This window comes from Passer montanus, unplaced genomic scaffold (genome assembly GCF_014805655.1).
Source record: "Passer montanus isolate IOZ18808 unplaced genomic scaffold, ASM1480565v1 scaffold43, whole genome shotgun sequence".
In the NCBI taxonomy this organism is placed as follows: domain Eukaryota; kingdom Metazoa; phylum Chordata; class Aves; order Passeriformes; family Passeridae; genus Passer; species Passer montanus.
In genome coordinates this window covers 1,758,978-1,778,509 of record NW_024369151.1, presented here as the reverse complement: position 1 = coordinate 1,778,509, position 19,532 = coordinate 1,758,978, and the positions used below count along the sequence as shown (strand labels likewise).

General features: G+C 50.6%; 1 protein-coding gene across 1 annotated transcript; it reads left to right on the top strand.

Moving 5' to 3' along the window:
• Window positions 1-1,152: 1,152 nt before the first annotated feature.
• Window positions 1,153-14,786, top strand: LOC120507445 (ectonucleoside triphosphate diphosphohydrolase 2-like). The gene is made up of 9 exons (XM_039720134.1): window positions 1,153-1,284; window positions 3,309-3,426; window positions 4,895-5,045; window positions 5,810-5,969; window positions 7,371-7,595; window positions 8,887-9,159; window positions 10,458-10,553; window positions 11,532-11,663; window positions 13,003-14,786. The coding sequence occupies exons 1-9, from the start codon at window positions 1,171-1,173 to the stop codon at window positions 13,228-13,230; spliced, it is 1,497 nt and encodes a 498-aa protein (XP_039576068.1). The 5' UTR covers window positions 1,153-1,170; the 3' UTR covers window positions 13,231-14,786.
• The last annotated feature ends 4,746 nt before the right edge of the window (window positions 14,787-19,532 follow it).

Here is a 19,532-nt window from a genome sequence, read left to right as displayed (position 1 = left end):
CCTCTGTGGGCTGGCTGTTCACTGCTTGGTCACCCACACAGGAAAGAAATTCTTCCCTGTGTTCAGGTGGAACTCCCTGGGTGTCAGTTGTGCCTCTTGTCCACTGCTGGCACCTGCCGAGTCTGGTCCGTGCTCTGGCACCACCCTTTAGACACCACACACACCCATGGGGTCCCCTGCGGGCTGGCTCTTCTCCAGGCCGAACAGGCCCAGCTCCCTCAGAGAATGTTCCAGAGCCTTGCCCAACTTAGCAGCTCTCCACAGGACCTGCTCCAGGAGCTTCCCCGTGGTGGGACTTGGGGTGTCCTGTGCAGGGCCACTCGATCCTTTTGGTCACTTCCAATCCTGTGCAGGGCCAGGGGCTGGACTCGATCCTTTTGGTCACTTCCAGCTCAGGAGATTCTGTGATTCCATGTTTCTCAGCAAAGCTCAGGGTTCCTGGGGCTGTCTGAGGCTTCCTCATGGGCAGACAGCAATGAAAAGAGGAAATGTCACCAAAAACAGAGAAGTGGAATTTCCCCATTCCTGGTTTGACCTTCAGATCCATGACCAGTCTGTGGACATGAGCAATCAGCCAAATGCCTCAGTGCGAGCAGCCATGGAGTTTTCTTCACAATTTCCATTTGCAGGGATGAGACTTCGTGGCACTGCCAGGAGAAAGCAGGCATGTGTTCCATAAAGCCCCAGCCTTGGTTCTTTTCCACAGGGAGGCTGTCAGGAAGGGGGGCTCAAGCCCTTAGGAATAAAGTAAATCCAGTAACAAGCAGTTTCCCCAGTTCTAATTTGGAAGCTCACACTGCCAGATGAGGAATACCAAAGGGATGAGTTTTGCCTGCTTATTACCAGCTGAGTTAACCCCACATTTTGTTTACCTCAGCGCCGCTGCCTGGGGCAGTTTCGAGGTTGCAGCGGTGCCGTTGCACAGCTGGCCCTGGGACGGGCACGGAGCCCTCCTGTAATTTATAATTTATGGGCAGCAGGGATGGAAGGGAAGGCAGAGCTGCCTGGCACAGCACAGCCAGGCCCACGCGCCCCTGTGGTCCCTGTGGCTTGGGGCTGGGCTAAGTCAGAGCCTGGCCCCGGCCACGCCTTGCTGCTCTTTTTAAAGGTTGTTGGAGCAGCCGGTTTGCTGCTCCGCTGCTTCCTCTCTGGGGGAAGGAGAAGCTCTTCATGTCTTGGCGTGAGCTGCTTCCCCCCTGGCTGGTGATCGTGGCGGGACTGACGGGCATCGTGCTGCTCTGTGTCTCCACCAAAGATGTGCCCGTGGCCCCACTCAGGACCAAGGTAAGGGCTCTCCAGGGGGCAGACAGGCAGCTAAGCTGGGCTGTTCTATTGCTTTTGACATCATTTTATTATTGAGCTGCTCACAAACCAAAGAGGGAACTGGGACAAGACTGTCAGGACAGGCTGGCATCTTTCAACACACTGTAGGTTTTCAAACCAGAAACAAGCCCACCCCTTTGACTGGTCAGGGAATGCAGGCTGGATATGGTCCATGGATCAGTGCAGATGCTCAGGGCAGGCTGAGAGGAGGCAGCCCATGGCAGGAGCTGCCCCAGAGCAACAAGGAACCAGGGGTGTCAGTGCAGGGAAGTGCTAGGTCCCTCTCAGAAGTCAGTAGGAATGTGCTCCTGAACTGCTGCTTCTGTCCTAAAAACAAATTGTCTTTCATGCCTTCTTCTCTTTGGTCCTATGTTGATTTCAATCAAAGAGCCAGTGTGCTCCTCACAGCTGGGTCAGATCTGGGGGGGTTAATGCCCCCCTGCTCTGTCTCTTGATGCTCCCATTGCTGAGGTGAGCTCAGTGGCACACCATGGTTTCACCCAACAGAAGGAGGCTATCCTGTGTGTTTAGAGATGGCACCCCTCCTCCGTGTTCCTCTCAGAAACAAAACTGGATTAAAAACCCCCTTGTTGCTCCATGTTCTGTCCTTTCCTGGTGTTGAGCTGGACATAAAAGTGGTGATCCCTCCCCTTCTCCCTTGTGCTCCTAGCACAGCCTCTAATTTTCTGAAGGAGGAAAAAAAAAATCCATGTTTCTCCACCAATGCCATTCCTTTCTTCCTCTTCTGCGCAGCCAACATGTCCCTGCTAGAAATCCGAGATGTCACTGGTGTGGGAGGGTGCCAGCAGGCTCGGGCAGGGAGCCCCAGCCTCCTTCCGCATTGCTGCCCCAGCCCAGCCCCTGGCCGGGGTGCCAGGACTGGTGCAACTGGGAGCTCCAGGAGGGCAGAGGCAGCCAGCCTCACTGGGAGGCTGCAGCCAGCTCAGTCTGGTGCTGGAACCCTTCTGGTGGCATTAACATCAACCTCTGAGGAGGTTTCTCCTCCCACTCAATCACAGCTCTATTTGTGTGTGAGATCCAGCTTCGACCACGCACTACCATGCAGCCCATGAGTTTCCTTCCTGTCTGTAGGAGATATCCCAAACTGGGGTCATGCAATAGGAGCAGAGGAGCCCCAGGCTAGTCTGGAGCTATTCTGGGTGGGGGGACATCCAGAGCTGTGCTGCAGGGTGGCCCAGTGGCCTCCACTTGCTCATCCTCATACACTGGGAGCAGCAAGGCTTGGTCAGCAGCAAACAGACAAACACTGGGGGCAAAGAGACCCAGAGCCCTTGCCTTGGGTAATAGCAGAGCTGCCAGGGGACAAGGGGCTGAGCTGGTCATGTCCACTGCTGCTGCTCTTCCTGCCAACACATCATCTCTGCCTCTGAGGGCTGCTGTGCTGTACAGTGTCTGTGCTGGTGGCTGCAGCTCCCACAGCTCTGCACACATCGGGGCAATCCTCGCCTGTGTCACACCCTCACTGCAGTGGGACATCAAAGAGACACAGGAGTCCCGGGCACCTCGGGACAAGTGAGCTGCAGCCCTCCAATCCCTGCACAAAAGCCTGAGCAAACCAATCAGCAGCAGCTTGAGTCCCAGAATCAGTGGAGAACTTGTACAGTGCCATCTCCCACTGCTTTAGGACCTGTTTTTCCTGAGCTCCAGGTGGCTCAGCTCTCAGGGGAAGCCCTCTGCCTGGTTTCAGGAGCAGCTCCAGCACATGCCACTGTAGGGCTGGTGTATTTCTGGGCGTTTCTCCACTCTTGCTGTTCCTCATATATATTCAGAAATGCAGATGGTTCCGTGCAAGTCCTCATCATCCTCTGGCTTCGCCTGCTCTTTGAATGTAACAAGCAAACTCAAATGCTGCAGTGCAGGCCCAGGGGTCACCCAGAATACCTGTATCTGCTGGGTAACCCTACACTATCAGTCAGCATGCATTCAATAGTGTTTTTCAGTAGAATGTTCTGGGTTTTTTCCAGTATGGCATTGTTCTGGATGCTGGCCCATCCCGCACCATCCTGTTCATCTACCAGTGGACAACCACCAAGGCAAACAAGACCGGGGTGATCAGAGGGTGCAGTTCCTGTCCTGTGCAAGGTAAGGTGCCCATTTCCTGCTCAGTGGTCTGTCTGACTGCCATGGGATGGATGAAAAAACAGAGACCTGTGCATGGACCAGTGCCATGAATTCCTTGGCTCCTGCACCACCCAGCTGTGCACGGCAACGGTGAAGCACAAGTTGCTTATTTTCAATATGGCTCTTCTCAGCTGGGCAGAATTAGCCACACACAGCTGGCCATCAGGCACTTGGCAGTAGCAGCGGTCGGGATTTTGGGGCTGCTGCAGGCAGGGAAGCATGCAGAAAGGATGTGGCTTGTCTTGATGTCCACATGGATCAGTGGTGGAGCCAAGGTTGCTGGATTCTCACCCAGGGAACAGCAATGGAGACAAATCTGACTGCAGGACAACTCCTGGTATCTTCTGCCTCCTCCTGACTGTGCCCTGGGCAGTGAGTGGGGGGTAGTTCCAGGACAGAGCTGAAAAGACTCCAGTCCCCTATATAGCATTTGACCACACAAGCATGACTTCAGCTTGCCTTTAGGTGTCCCATTTCAGAGAATTTGGGGGTTTTCCTCACAAATTTGAATCAGTTTGGCCCTGCCAATGCCAGCTGAGAGGGTTTCATGCATTAATGCATGGGGTTTTCCTTCCCTATCTCCCAATCTTGCTTTGATGTTAAGCCTGGTTATAGTGGGATGGGGGGAAGGACTGAGCCCTCAGCAGCAGCATGCTGTGGGAGGGCAGCTGCACAGCAAGCAGGGAACAGGGTTTGTGCCCTTGCAGGCTGTAAACAACACAAATCACACGCAGAAGATGCAAGAAGGGCTCCCTGAAACCTAGTTTGTGTCCCTCATTCAGTGGCTGGGTTAAGCAGCAGTTTGTGAGCAGTTTGCTGCCAGCAGCAGCACAAGAGGCCCAGGCAGGTCTGAGCCCAGGTGTGAGTGGCCTGTGCCACAGAGAGCAGAGCACCTGGTGAGGGAATCAGGAGGGTGGGGAAGGGAGACTCTTCCTGGATAGTAGTTCAAAACCAGCATTTAAGACCCCATGACTTGCTGGAAAAATGAGTCAAGGCTGGCACAGAGCTTCCCTCTGCAGAGCACTGGCTTCCTCTAGGGCAGGGGTGTCTTGCTTGCCAGCAGGGACTCAGTGGCTGGAGGAGAGAAGTGACACATCAGCTTCTGTGTGTCCTTTACTTATTTCTATAGCAACTAAAGCCACATTTCTTCCTCTGTGGGCTGAGACAGCCTCAGCTGTTGCAGCAGTCGTGTTTGGTATAGATGTCTCAGCTGCAGAGCTAGGGTAGTCTTAGTGTAATTTGGGATTTCTGTGCACATTTTTGTCTCAGTTCCATATTTTAGCAGGATGGATACCTGGAAGCCCTCCTTCATTCCACCTGTGACAGGTTCTGTCTTAACCATGTCCTAGGGTAGCAATCTCTGGGGTAACAGCTCTCACAGTTCTCCCATAACCTCCCTTAAAATTCCATTCTGTTCTGTAATCCTCAGGTCCAGGAGTCTCCAGCTACTCAGATTCTCCTCAGAAAGCTGGGAAGAGCTTGGAGCCGTGTTTGAACTGGGCCCAGAATGAGATCCCAGCAGAGCAGCACAGCCAAACCCCCCTGTACTTGGGAGCCACCACCAGCATGAGGCAGCTGAAGTGAGTGAATGTTGCAAACCCACACCCAGAGATCAGCACACGTCATGGGATCATTCTGTGACAGGCATCTCACCCTGTCTGCTCTGCAGGCTGAGCCATCCCTAATGTGCCAGCCAGGTAAACCTTCCTCAGGCCCTGAGGAGAGGAGCATGGCATGGCTGTGTCTCCATGTGTTGCCCCAGGCAGCCATGAAGATGACAGTCCTGCAACTTCTGCCAGGCTGGAAGTGTCTCCTTCGCAATTACACTTTCACAATTAGTGCTTGGGAAAACACCCATCAGTCTGGAAGCTCAAGTGTTTTCAGTTTGTGTGACAGCCCACGTGGGCTTGCAGGAGTGCTTCTTGTCAGCAAATTGGAAATGGTGGTGGGAAGGCTCCCCTTGTGACACACACTTGTGGACCCTCTTCTCAGTCACCACATCACTGGGACCTTTATCTCCTTTCAGACACTGGGGAAAAGTCAGGTCTGGAGGGGACCAGGCCAGTGGGATAGGGCCAGAGGATTTCCTCAGGGACAGAGGGTACTAAGGTCCTAAATTCTGAAACAGTGGCATAGTTGTTCAAACCATCCCTCTGCTGTTCTTGCCTCCAGTGCCATGCGAGGGGAGAGGGAAGCAGCAGCAGGAGTGGGATTGTCACTGTGTCTCTGGGCTACTGCCCAAAGTAGGGAGCACAGCAGAAGCCCTGCAGTGTGCCCCCACTGCAGGCAGTTCCTGGCAGGGTCCTGTAACAACAAACGTGCCTTCTTTTTCTTTTGTGTTTAGCCTCACCCATCCCATCCTCTCTGCCAGTCTCCTTGCAGCTCTGACTGGCACCCTGAAGTCATCCCCCTTCAGCTTTCAAGGGGCACAAATCCTGTCCAGCCCAGAGGAAGAAGCATTCAATTGGGTTGCTGTTAACTATGTCCTGGAGAACTTCTTCAAGGTAAAGGATGATTCTCCCTGGGCCACACAGAGCTGGCCTGAGCAGCTCCTGTTAAGAGACAGCCACAGAGACAAGTGGTGGGATGGGTAAACCCCTGTATTTAATGCTTCAGCACAACTTCCACTGCCTTTCAGAGGAGGCAGCTTAGATCCAGCACTAGCTGAGGTGAGGAGGTGAGGCCCTGGCACAGGGTGCCCAGAGCAGCTGTGGCTGCCCCTGGATCCCTGGCAGTGCCCAAGGCCAGGCTGGACAGGGCTTGGAGCAGCCTGGGACAGTGGGAAGTGTCCCTGCCATGGCAGGGGGTTGGAATGAAGTGAGCTTTAATATTCCTCCCAACCCAAACCATTCTGTGGCTCCATGGTCATAACTAGGCTGAAGAACCAAATCTCTGCTCTGGCCTTCCATGAACACATCCATGCAGGTGCCCTGTCAGACATGGGGCTTTCTGGCCAGCACGTCCAGGATGCTCACGTAGATGACCTTACCTAGCCTGGCCATGGGCCATCACCAAGAACCCCACTGCAGCTGTAGCTCAGTGCCTCTGTCTAACAGGAGCTGCTGCTGTTTGTGGAGAGCTGTGGGATTGCCACTGGAGTCCAGCTGTCCCATGGGGAGTCTTGTGGGTGGTAGAGAAGCAGATTCTGTTGCTGCTGAAGCAAAAGCCTCTCTCAGTGAGACACCAAGAAGGCCTGCTCTGTATTTAGAAGGCACTTGCTAAACAAAAAGAAAATAATTTCATTTCTCTTGTTTCACCCATCACTTTTCAAGCCAAAGGGTCTCAAAAATAACTCAGAAGGCAAGAGAAAGGTGGGTTAGACTGAGTTACTTCTCATCAGTGATGTGAAAAGCAGCTCTGACAGCCAGCAGCAGGCACACACTGGTTAGGGAATTGTCAGACCTGTTGACAGCCTCCTCCAGCCAGGCACAGAGCATTTACCCCATGTAAACTCTCCTGCCTGTGCTGCAGACTTCAGCATTGCCAAAGTCAGTTCTGCAAGACTGCAGGAGATGATGCCACAGGGTTCCTCTGACAGGAGGATCACTTTGGCATCAAGGCAGCACTTGAAACCCATATCTGCCCTCTTGGAACCGTCCCTGCCACTCCCCACCACCCTTCTCCTGCCTGCTGAGACCACTGCCTAGTGCAGCCAGCCAGGCTGGGCAGCCCTGTTTGCTCCCACAGGCTGTGGGCAGGCTCTGTGCAGGGGGCAGTGCCTGTACACGGCTCCTCTGTTCCCTCCAAAGCCACTGGTGCAGCACCCGTACGTCCTGTGGGCAAACAGAGCTGGGCTGTGGGCACCAGCGAGCTGCTTTCCCTCTCTGTGCACTCCTGCTGGCACCCGGCTGTGACTGAGACGGAGAAGTCTCAAGGATTGACCTCTCTTGTTCTTTTTGGGTCAGTACGACTGGCAAGGGCAGCTGGGCCCCTCCAGGAAGGGGACGGCAGGAGTCCTGTCCATGGGAGGAGCCTCAGCACAGCTCACGTCTGAGCTGGAGGAGAAGCAGGGCCCGGAGGAGGGAGTGAGGCTGCAGCTCTACGGGCAGACACACAGGGTGCGCACCCGGCAGTGCCCCTGCCACGGCACGGAGCAGCTGCGCCGCGGGCTGCTCTCGGTGCTGCTGCAGGTGAGGGTGAGTGAGAGTGTGAGGGGGAGTGTGAGTGAGAGTGTCTGCTCTCGGTGCTGCTGCAGGTGAGGGTGAGTGTGAGGGTGAGTGAGAGTGTGAGTGTCTGCTCTCGGTGCTCCTGCAGGTGAGTGTGAGTGTCTGCTCTCTGTGCTCCTCCAGGTGAGTGTGAGTGTGTCTGCTCTCTGTGCTCCTGCAGGTGAGTGTGAGTGTCTGCTCTCTGCTCATCCAGGTGAGCGTGAGTGTGAGTGTCTGCTCAGGGGCACAACATCCCCAAATGGCAGCTGCCCAAGGTGTGCTAATGGGCAAAGTGTCGATCCCTTTAAGGTCAGTCCTCTTTAGCAGAGGCTGTTTGCACAAACCCAGTGCATTTGTAAAACTTCCTCTCCCTCCAAGCAGACACACAGGCACCAGTTCAAGGCTTTCCTACTTACAGGTTCTATTTGGCTCCTACTTAACACACACACAAGCAAAAAATTGCTCTTCAGAGGTGTCAACATCACCTTCAGGGTGAGGAGAGGCAAGGCTTGCCTTGGCTCCTAGGAACTGCTCCTCCATCCTAGAATGGGAGCACAGGAACCAAGTGGGACCTTCCCTTTGGGGTATTTCCTTTGCTGACTTTAACCCTGAAGCATCTTTAAAAGAGCAATATTTCATTTTGAAAACATGCCAGTGTTTTGGTTCTTCCAAACTTTATTTCACTTGGGAATGGGAGGGGGAGGAGAAGAGTGGCACAGCATGGCACAAACTCAAGAATCACCATAATCCTCATCAAAATTGTGTTTTTCAGGAATTAACTGCTCCCTGCCCATTCACTTTCTTCCCTATAAACCTGACTTGCCCTTATTTAAGACCTGAATGTCACACATTGGACACCAACTTCACCACAGTTATAGTGCTAAATTGCTAGAGACAAGAACCACTGATTCTGGTGGGGTTTGAAGCATCTGGAAGGCAGATCAGAACAGCCTCCTTCTTGCAACTAGAAAGAGCACAGGATGCATGAAATTGTATTTGTGCTCGAAGGGAGGGTGGTAGGGCTGGGACTCATCACCTCTCAACAGGTCCAGGCACTGGCCCTGAGCTCAGCAGGAGCTGGCACCTGGCTGGACCTCGTGGTTGACTTGCTGCCATAAGATTTGGCAAAGCTTTCACAGTCTCCCTGCTCAATCTCAGCACTGCGGTGCTTGGGGAAAGCTGCTCCTAACCATGTTACATTCTGTCTTCCTGTGTGAAGCCCTGGGATGCCAATGTCCTCTCTTGCTCCTCTGCCCTTGTTTTATCCTGCCTCCAGGATCAGAGAAGTGCTAAAGCTGTGTCCAATCCCTGCTGGCCCCTCACCTACTCCCAGCAAGTGCAGTGGCAGTCGGTGCATGCTGGGCCTTGTGCTGCCAGTGATGACACACGGGACATCCCTGGCCCCAAGGAGGTCTTCAACATCACGGGCTCCAGCAATCCCACAGCCTGCATGACCCTCGTGCAAAGCCTGCTCAACTCTTCCTCTTCCTGCAGCTTCTTCAAGCATTCCCTCAGCAGTGGTCTCAAGCCCCTTCAGACCAGGTTTCTGGTGAGTTCTCATTTACACTGGGGTAAGCAACTGGCATGAGGAACCCATGAAATGGGACCAGTTTGACCATTAATCAATACAATGGGAACATCCAGACCATGACACTCCTGCCCTCTCCCCCTCATTGCCACACAGCTGTTCAAACATGGAGCACTGGCTCCACAGGGACTGTGGGGGAGCTTTTTTCATCTATGTCTCCTCAATGTCTGCTGCTGAGACCAACTCTAGAGCTCCATGGAGCCAGCAGGGATGGGACAGTCAGGAGCTGTGTGCTGAGCAGGTCTTCCCACACCAGGTCTGTGGTAAAGCTGGAGATCCTCTGCCCCTCTCTTACAAACTTCTGGTCATGCTGCAGCACAAGCACCCTTCTACCTGAGAACCTGAACTCAGCAGCCAAAGTCATTGGGTTGTTAAACCAGGAGTAGCTCAAGATCCTGGGACAAGCTGAGGGCATTTCCAGGGAGGGTAACTGGAAATTTCCCCAATCTCCCATGGACATGGTGCTGAGGAGCATCGGGATCATCTCCCAGTCCTCAGCACTGCTGAGGTTACACCATGAATATTGTGCTTAGTTTTGGGCAAGAAGGGCACTGAGGGGCTGGAGCATGTCCAGGGAAGGGAAGGGAGCTGGGGAAGGGGCTGAAGCTCCAGGAGAGGCTGAGGGAGCTGGGAAGGGGCTCAGCCTGGAGAAAAAGATGCTCAAGGGGGACCTTGTGGCTCTGCACAACTCCTGACAGGAGGGGACAGCTGGGGGAGGTTGGGCTCTGCTCCCAGGGAACAGGAGGAGAGGAAATGCCTCAAGCTGTGCTAGAGGAGGTTTAGACTGGATATTACAGAAAACTCCTTTACCAAAAGGGTTGTCAAGCCCTGGCACAGGCTGCCCAGGGCAGTGGTGGAATCACCATCCCTGGAGGGATTTAAAGGCTGTGTAGATGTGGCACTTGGGGACATTGTTTAGTGGTGGGCTTGGTATTGCTGGGTTAATGGTTGAACTTGATTTTAGACGTCTTCTGCAACCAATATGATTTTTTTGGTTCTATGACCAGTCTACTTATCTGGGCAGGGCCAGGAAGGCTGCTGGAGGCACGCTGGGAACAGACCTGTTTCCATCTCCAGGCAGCAACAGCTCTGCTCGTGTCCCTTGAGCCCTTCCAAGGCACAGGAACCAACCCTGCACACCAAGGGCACCCCGGCAATGCTCAGCCACTGCCCCTCACTTCCCTGGGGGCAATTTCTGTGTGCAGTGCAAGGACACAGGGCACAGTCCCACCTGATGATTATTTCTGCTGCTGTTGTAGGTGGTTTCTGAGGCCATGGACTTCATGAGAGCAAAGGCACCTTCTCCTGACTTGGGTCAGGCTGTCCAGAGGCTGTGTGGGATGTCTGTCAAAGAGGTAACTGTGGAGTAACTCAGTGTGCAGGGAGAGTGGGAAGCAAGGAACAGTTTGCTGCAAAAGCCCACAGGGCTCAGACTGACAGAGTTGTAACTTACTGGCTCCCTCAGGGAAAAATTTGGATTTGTCTGAGTTTTGGGTTTTTGTGGGGCTTTTCTTTGGTTTGGTTTTGTTTTGTTTTTACTTTGAGGAAACAGGCTCCACTTATTTTCCTTCCTCTCAAATCCCAATTGCTGCTGGTAACGCCGGGACCTAATTAAATGAAAAGCCACAAAATACCTTTTACAGTATTTTAAGGAGTAAACAGGAAGGTTGTCTACTCACTCCTGCACATCACCTTGGTCTTTCTGTTATCCTTCTGTCCTTAAGTGCAAGGGACACAATTACTCAGACTCCAGGGTCGATCCCATTTCACCTGAGCCCATGGAGCCCAAGCCAGAGGGAGTTTGTCACTTCTTTCCCCGAGCTGGTGGTTGGGAGGTCACCCTCATTTGCATTTACACTGATGGAGCATCCACAGTAACATTCAAATGGGGCAATTTCTCCAGGGTTTGTTAAGGAGCCATAGGCAGTCCCCTAAAGCATTCTCTTCTGGGAGGAGGAGAAAGATCCCAATGTTCCAGGTGGGAGAAAGGCTGCAGCATCAGCTTAACCTAATTAGAGAGCAGGGAATCAATCCTCCCAAGCACTTCACCAGCAAGGCAACCTGGTGTCAGTCTGCTGCTCTTGGATCTGGCTTAGTAAGATGGGAACAAAGTACCAGATGACACTGAATTGTACCCCACAGCCCAGTGAGTGCAGGAAATGTGGTTTCAGTTGGCACAGGACACAAACCCCCTCCTCCAGTCCCACAGTCAGTTTCAGAACAGGAAAGGAGAGGCTGTAGCAGGCCTGGAATTTGGCTATTGAGTATTTGCTTATTTTACTTTTCTCCCCCATCTTCTTTTTTTTTTATTTTTGTTCTGGAAATGGCACCAGCTGATGAGAGAGTCCCAAGCAAGCCTGGATACACTTGTTGATTACTGCACTGTGTCTGCCTTCATCTTCCATCTCAGTACACGAGGATACACACTTGACTTTGAGCAGCCTGCTTGGACTGCATTCCAGAAGGTCAGTTCCTTCAGCACAGTGTTCCCATTGCCAGGAGGGCTGGTCCCAGCACAGCCAGCCTGCTCCCACACTGACAAGCCCTAACCAGCTGGGATTCTCCAGCAGGACAGTTTTGTCAAATGGATTCACAGTTGTGATAAACAAGAAAATCACTTTCAAAGAGCCAGAGATGACATTGTCTTCTCTGAAAAACACAGGGGTCAAAAAACACTGACAAGCCCTAACCAGCTGGGATTCTCCAGCAGGACAGTTTTGTCAAATGGATTCACAGTTGTGATAAACAAGAAAATCACTCTCAAAGAGCCAGAGATGACACTTGTCCTCTCTGAAAAACACAGGGGTCAAAACTCTTCTCTGGATCATCTTTAGAAATCTGTGTTGACAGGGAAGGAAGTACAGCGTGATCTCCACTTAATGCTAAGGAAAAGCTGCTGGTAACATTTCTTGAGCCAAAAGGTGCTTCCCTACCTTTTTTTAACCACCTTTAAACTCATGAGGGTTGATAAATACTGTATCATCATAGAATCCTAGACTGGTTTTGGACTGGAAGGAATATTAAAGCTCACTTCATTCCCCCCCTGCCATGGCAGGCACACCTCCCACTGTCCCAGGCTGCTCCCAGCCCTGTCCAGCCTGGCCTTGGACACTGCCAGGGATCCAGGGGCAGCCACAGCTGCTCTGGGCACCCTGTGCCAGGGCCTGCCCACCCTCTCAAAGAATTTCTTCCTAATATCTAATAACCTAACCCAATCTCTAATAAGATCTGAAATTGCTCTGGGATCTGGAGGCCCTAAAGACAGGGGAATTTTTTCAGGTCATTCCCTTCACAAAATCAAGCCTGTTCCCAGACCTCTTCACAACTGATAATCGCAGCCATGGTCCCACTGAGCAGGGCCAAGTAGTGACCATCAGAAAAGGCAAGGTAATGAGGTAGGCCCAGGACCCCCAGGGAGCCCTCTGTCAGGGAAAGACAGAGACAAGCAACCTCAACCATAAGTCTGAGGTTCAGCCAGGGCCAGAGAGACAACTATCCACAAGGTAGGCTTGAGATCCACTAGAAAACCCCATCAGTAAGCAGAGAACAGCACTCCCCCACAGCACAGCTCAGGAGAGAGGGGCTGCCCAGGCCAGAGCTTACATGGGCAGAGGTGTGGGTGGCAGTGCCATTGAGGCCTCTTGGTGTACTCGGGGCACTCAGAGTGGGAGAGCTCCTCACTGCAAGCCAAATCCTTGCAGCAGTTTCAGATAACACGTACAAAGCCTTGGGCCCATGCACAGAAACACAGCTGGGGTCCAGGCCGTCTCCTTCTCTTCTGACCTCTCCTTTTTATCTCAACAGATGGGTGACAGATCGTCTGGCTGGACTCTTGGGTACCTGCTGAGTCTGACCAGCACCATGCCCCAGGACAGCCCAAGCTTCCTGAAGGGGATCGAGCCGGGGGTCTGGTCCCTGCTCCTGATCCTCTTCGTGGTGCTGCTCATGGGCTCCTTCATGCGCATCTCGTACCGAGTGATGGCCAAGGAGAGCAGCTCCAGTCACAGGAACAGCAGCGTTTTCGATGACTGACGGCTTTCTGTGACTCAGGGCTCTCGTCAGAGCACAGTTAGCAGGGTCCAGACAGAAATCACAGAGGTGTAAGCCACTGGAGGATGCAAGTGATTTTTCTGCAGGGCTCCCAGCAACTTGCTGGTACTTGCACTGCTGTAGTTTGAGCCAATGGATCCTGCTCCACAGGAAGTCTGTGATTCCTGGTGGATGGCAAGCTATTCATTCTCCAAACAAGAACAGCCTGCATGGCTCTTCCTTGGGCTACAGCTGGGATTACTCATGTCAGACATGAAATGATGCCTCTGAGCAGGCAGGCCCTGAGCTGTTGTGGAGCTAATATTGTATAATCCTGTCAGATCAGAAGAGGTGGTGTCTGAAAAATATGCTCTGTCCTCTTCTGTGGCCTCTCTAGAGATGATACCTGCAGTATTGCCATTAATGAAGACTGGAAGGGCATTAAAACAGAGTCAGAATATAAAAACTGCTTCCATGTTCTAGGGAAAATGCAGGTATTTTCTGCCTGATCTGTCTGTGCTTTCTTGTCAGTGATGATGGCCACGTGTCCCTTCCAATGAACACTCCTGCTGACCAGGAATCCTTCAAAACCAATCCTTCTTAGTCTTGGCCTCTACAAAATGTGCAGAGGATCAAAGGAGAAACAAAGGGCACAGATGCACAGTTGAGTTTTTGTCTCTCAGCTGAGTCATGGCCACACAGGGTTAACATTGCCAATTTAAACTCTTTAGCAAGGACTCAAATGAACACATTTAATTTCACATTTGCTAAAGCTGGGCTCACGCTGGGCTGAGGCTCACCTGTTTGTTCATTTGCACTGACCTGCTTCTCTTGCTGACTCTGGAAGTGTCTCAGCTGACACTGCCCTTTAGACCAGAGCAGACTCAGGAACAGAAGCTTTCCTAATTGTCACTTTCATATTTCACCATGACCAGAGTTACTTTATGATCTAATAATCAGGATTCCCCTGGGACCTGGCAGTCATTCTGGCTCCTCTGGTCTGCTCTGCACATCTGAAAGATGAGGTGCTGTACAAATTCTGTGTTACTGTGAAGAAAAGGGATCGATTCACAAGCACTGTCCTTTGACTAAGGCATTTAGAGCTCTCTTCTCAACTGCTTCAGAGACTTACAACACACAGACTGTTAAGAGCCTCAGGGACGAGTGTCTCCAAGGCTTTTCAGACCACTTTAAACAGAAATGTAAATGCTCACAGATGCAGTGGTAAGCCTTGCAGGATTTTTAAAGCTACCATGGCACCTAAATCCTTTCAAATCTGATTATTCATCCCTTGTGCTCCCAACTGATAATATAGGACACAACCCCCCCATAATATTGGGGTATTCATGCATTTTCAGGCCAATTAATGAAGGTTTGGAACCTGCCAGTCAAGTTTACAAGGCTGTGGTAACAGACTTAAGCTTCATAATCATTTCTTTGAGTTGCACGTTAGATATTTTTAATTGTATCATGTCATTAAAGATGTTTTAATAGACTGTCTGTGTTATTCTTGGCAAGAGATCAAAGCAGGGGGGTTATTGTGAACACAGAATGTTTCAGGGAGCTGGATGAGGGTGCTGCTGCTGCCTCTGCTCAAGAGCTGTTTTGCTGTGTACTTTTGGGGTACACAATGAGAACCCCTGAAGGCAGTGAAAGAAAAAGATTTCAGATAACCCAGCTGCTGGTATTTAGTTGATGAGAGACACGCCTACACCTTTTGATGTGTTCTTTGCTCAAACCATCTGAAGAAGGTAGGAGGCATCCAGGCAAGGTGGTATAGAAAAAATAAAGAGGTTATGATGGAGTCAGCAATATCAGGGAAATTCCTGAGACTTCATTCACCCTGCACCTGGAAATGCAATTGTTTAACATAGCTCTGGCTTGGTGACCTGACAGCATAGGGGTGAGCTCTGGCATTCCTGGCTCAGATTTGGAACCTGCTGAGGAAGAATCCTCCCACTGTCAGAAATGGAAATAAACCAGTGAGATGCCAGGAACTCCTGGACTCCAGGTGCTCTGGCCTGTCAGTCATTGCACCTTCTTGAATTAGAATAGATCACAGGGTCCAAGAGAAAAGGATATCAGCCAGAACTTCCCCAAGCTCTTGTTTAGAAGCTTTGGGACTTCCACACAGATAATAAGTGAGTAATTAAGCAATGAGCTCAGCGTGGCCTCCTGACACTTCACCTTTGCCTTGCACATGCCACTGAATTAAATCCCTGCCCCTTGAGCCACCCTGACAATGAATACTGCTCTGCCATGCAAAGACCCACAACCACTTCTTTTTCTAACAGATGAAAACATTTATAGATGTTTTTATTAAATTATAAGATAGATTGGGATTTTAAAACTGGTGTTTTGGTAATAAAAAAGGCATAAAATAACAAAATGAGGAACCTATGAGAAGAAAGGAGACTAATACTGGTAACATATTCCTTCCTCCCAGCTCTCTATAGAGCAGCTTGTTCATGTCAGCCCCACAATAAGTTTGCAGAATAAATTCCCAGATTGTCTGGACAGCTGAAACCTACTTAAAAGGAGATTCTAGATGAACTCACTCACTTCGAAACAAAGGTGCTTGCAGGCCTTTGGTTACAATTCAACTGAGGAAATGATAAATAATGAGGATTTTCTAACTGTCTGTAAATTCTTTATGTTTATATACAGGGCCCTCATTTCTCACTCAGGCTGAACCATGGCAGAGATCTTCTGGCAGATAATAAAGTCTGCTCATGTGCAACTGCAGCAAATACCAATAAGAAGGAAATAAAAAGTATTAGACAAAAAGAATTGACACCAGAAAGCACTTTCTCTATTTTAGCTTCAGATACACAACAGGGTGATTGGTCTGCTCCTGGCTATTAGGGCTTAATTATCATTTAGGCATCCCAAAGCACCACGGATTCTCAACCAGTACATCCCATCTGAGTTGTCCTAATGAATTCCCATGAATATTGAGGGAAATAGTTTGTTGCCTGCAGTTCCCCTCTGCAGTACCCACAGGGCCTGAGTTGTTTCTTCCCATTCTGACATACCCAGGCTCCCTATGGTAGGAGAGACCCAAGCTGAGGCCTTGGAATCCACAATCTCTTGTGGAGCAAACCCAGCAGAAGATGAGAGGAATGCCTTTCATGGATGGCTGGATTTAGTACATTTTCATGTTGTTCTTCTACCCTGCCTCTGATCCTGTATGAGTGTCTCTCCTGAGAAGCAGGCAGCCATATGATGTTTATATCTTACCTCATGGACTGTCACTCCTACTTCAAGAGCTAATTCTGAACACACTGAAGAAAAACAGGCCTGAAGGAATACTGGGATCATAAAACCTGCAATTTTTGCAACAGCTTTCTTAATATAAAAGTCCTTTCACAACGCCATCAAACCCAGGCAAGTCCCAGTGTTTTGGTGTTTTCTAAGTGCAGATCAGTGTACACTGAGGTGACCAGGTTCCCTCCATGTGAGATATTCACATCCACATCTGACAACATCCTCAGTGTACACTGAGGTGACCAGGTTCCCTCCATGTGAGATATTCACATCCCTCTGCAGCAGGATGTTGTCAGATCCCTGTTCAAGCCAGATAAACACAGAACAGGAACTGCTGCAGCAGTAGTGTGCAATGCCAGGGATCAGTCACGAGAGGGAGGCTGGCAGAGCACCCCTCAGAAAGCCTAAGGAAATCTCTGACAGAGCCAGAGATCCCTCCCATTCTCCAGAGCCATTTCTCCAGAGCCATTCTCCCACCACAAATGACATCAGTTAGCAAGGGGGCTGATCTGGGAACACCTTGTGGATGCAGGGGAAAGACACTGCAGTATGGAGACTCTCTGTGTGGGATGTGAAAGCAACTCTGGATTAAAGAAGCCATAGCACTGGAAGAAGTCCTCTATGCAGGGAGACAGACACTAGCATGGAGTATGGATGAAGGCTCTTTTGGAAATGAGGGAGAAAGAATAATCCCTACCAGGAAGAGAAGTGCCCTGGGAATGAAGAGGAGGTTTGAGAGAGACAGAGGAGTGGTAATATCAACTTTTGTGTGAAGGAAAGCTTATTTTTGTTCACAGCATATGTGCACCTCATGACCAAATTAGTCACCACTTCTTGGTGCAAAGTCTCAGGAGAAACGGATCCTCCACGTGGAAGAAGGCAACAGCCATCAGGCTTATCACTGGACAAGGAACAGCAGCAGAGCTGTGGAACCTTCATGGGAACAATGTTCAAAGTTCACAGGTTTCAAACATGAAGGAGATGTAAATGGCCAATTAATGCAAACATTACACAAAGTAAAAGCTGGTTTAGCATTAACTTGTCTCACAGTATCACAACAAATGTGAAACAGTCCTGGAGTGAAAGCTCTGAAGGGACAGGCTCAGGGCCTCGTGAATGGAGTTACTCAGTGGAAATCATCAAACCAAATGGAAGGAGCTCTTCTTCCACTCCAATCGTAGTTAAACCACTGCACTCGTCAGGACAGGAGGCTGTTTATGCCATAAGTTTACATGGCTGCAAAAGGTGATTAGATAAATTTATAACAACCCATTGGGGTTATTAAACAAAAAGTTACTTGCTTGTGGCAAAGAATTGCCCTGCCACATCCATATCTGTTTGCCCTGTTCCTCTTTGCTAAGTGCTGCAGAGCATTGGAGACAAGACACTGGCCTGGGTGGGTCTGTGGCTTGATCCCATTCAGCCATTCTGATTTCCCTCAGGCACGAATCCCACGACTGCACCTCTCACTCACCGGCCTCTGGAAGCAGCCTCTCACCTCCATAACTTCAATATCACAGGAGCAGTAATTTCTGGAAAACAAGACTGCTTACCCTTAGAAGCAACAATCAGATGAGAATGAGAAAACACCTGCACATACCCACGCCTCACTTCAGTGTTACCATAAACCTGGAACAACCACAACACCAAAAACCCTCTGGTTCTGGAGGCAGCTCCCACCCACACTCATCCTCCAGAGTCCCTCCCTTAACTCAGGGCTTCAGGTTTTTACCTACAGAGAGAGAATTAGTCCTGTGATTCCTGCCTGGGCTCCTGCCAGCCCCAGGTAGAGGCTCAGTTCAGACTGGATCGTGTTTCAGAGACACAGGCTGCAGTCTCACTGGTTAAGCACCAAGGGAGGAAGGACAGTCGCTGTGTGCCTGCCTGCTGAGGGGAGGGATCAGCTCTGCACACACACACAGAACACTTGTTCAGTGAAAGGGAAAGGTAATATGCAAAAGTGAAAAGAAAGTTCCTCCTTGCTCTGTCCAAACCAGTTGTGTTTACAGTAAAATCTGTTTCCAAGCAAAAGGCAATACAGGTAGTTACAAAACCAAAACAATTGCAATAATAAGTTTTTAAAAACCCTAATACCTAATTCAGCAAAACAGAAATGCGATTTCCAACTTGTTTTAACTTCCCTGTGTCTCTCTTTGGGTTATACCCAGGGTCTTTGGCCATGTAACACTGCCCTGATGTTTTCTAGGACCCCTCTTATGCAGCACTTACAGATGGGATCTGCCCCTAAATGAGGTGAAACCTCCCTGCTTGTCACTTACAGCAGAGTTTGAGGAGAGCTTTCAAAGTAATCAAATACCAGCTAAGACAGATGTCTGCAATGAACACACAGCATGGGAGCCACAAAAATCCCACCTCAGTGCTGTTCCTTTCTCTGCCCTCCCACCTGCCTTCCAGCACTCCCTACTCTGGCAAGCTGCAGCCTCTCCACCAACCAAGGGCCACCAGAAATGCACTGCAGCACTTGGCTCAGGCAGGACCGAGGAATGTGCACCTTTTTGTCCCAGAATTTGCCTCACACTCAGTATTCCATGCAGAGGTTCACCCTGAGAGGAATGCTCCGTGTGAGCCAGGGTTCTGGCACAGACCTGCTGTGGCACTTGCCAGCTCACCTCTTGGCACACACTAATTAATGCTGGCCTGCCACAGCGTCAGAAACACCAGGGCTGACAGGGTCAGCAGCTCCAGCAGCTCTCCATGGAGATTCCTGACTGTGCTCCTCCTTAGAGAAAAATACTGGCATCTTACTTCAATTTAAAAAATGGGCAAATATTTAAGATAGGATTGTCATTTCCTGTGGATGTGCAGGTAGCTAAGAACATACATACTTGCTGTCTGGGCTAGAATTAGCAAAAATTAATGTTGCACAAATAATTTGAAATGCCTCCTCCTCAGATATTCAGGTGGCTGAATCTCCTGGGAAACTTCTGGAAGCTCGATCAGAGAGCAAAGTTTAGCTGCTCCATAGGGTCCTAGCCCTGCTCCACTGGGCTCTGCAGACAGGTGTGGGAGCCTTAACC

What these genes read in the sequence shown, in the direction of transcription:
- LOC120507445 (XM_039720134.1), top strand. Translation starts at nt 1,171, where the DNA reads ATGTCTTGGCGTGAGCTGCTTCCCCCCTGGCTGGTGATCGTGGCGGGA. An exon ending in TCCTGGAGAACTTCTTCAAG is followed by an intron (nt 5,970 to 7,370) that starts GTAAAGGATGAT and finishes TTTTTGGGTCAG; the next exon opens with TACGACTGGCAAGGGCAGCT. An exon ending in CTTGGACTGCATTCCAGAAG is followed by an intron (nt 11,664 to 13,002) that starts GTCAGTTCCTTC and finishes TTATCTCAACAG; the next exon opens with ATGGGTGACAGATCGTCTGG.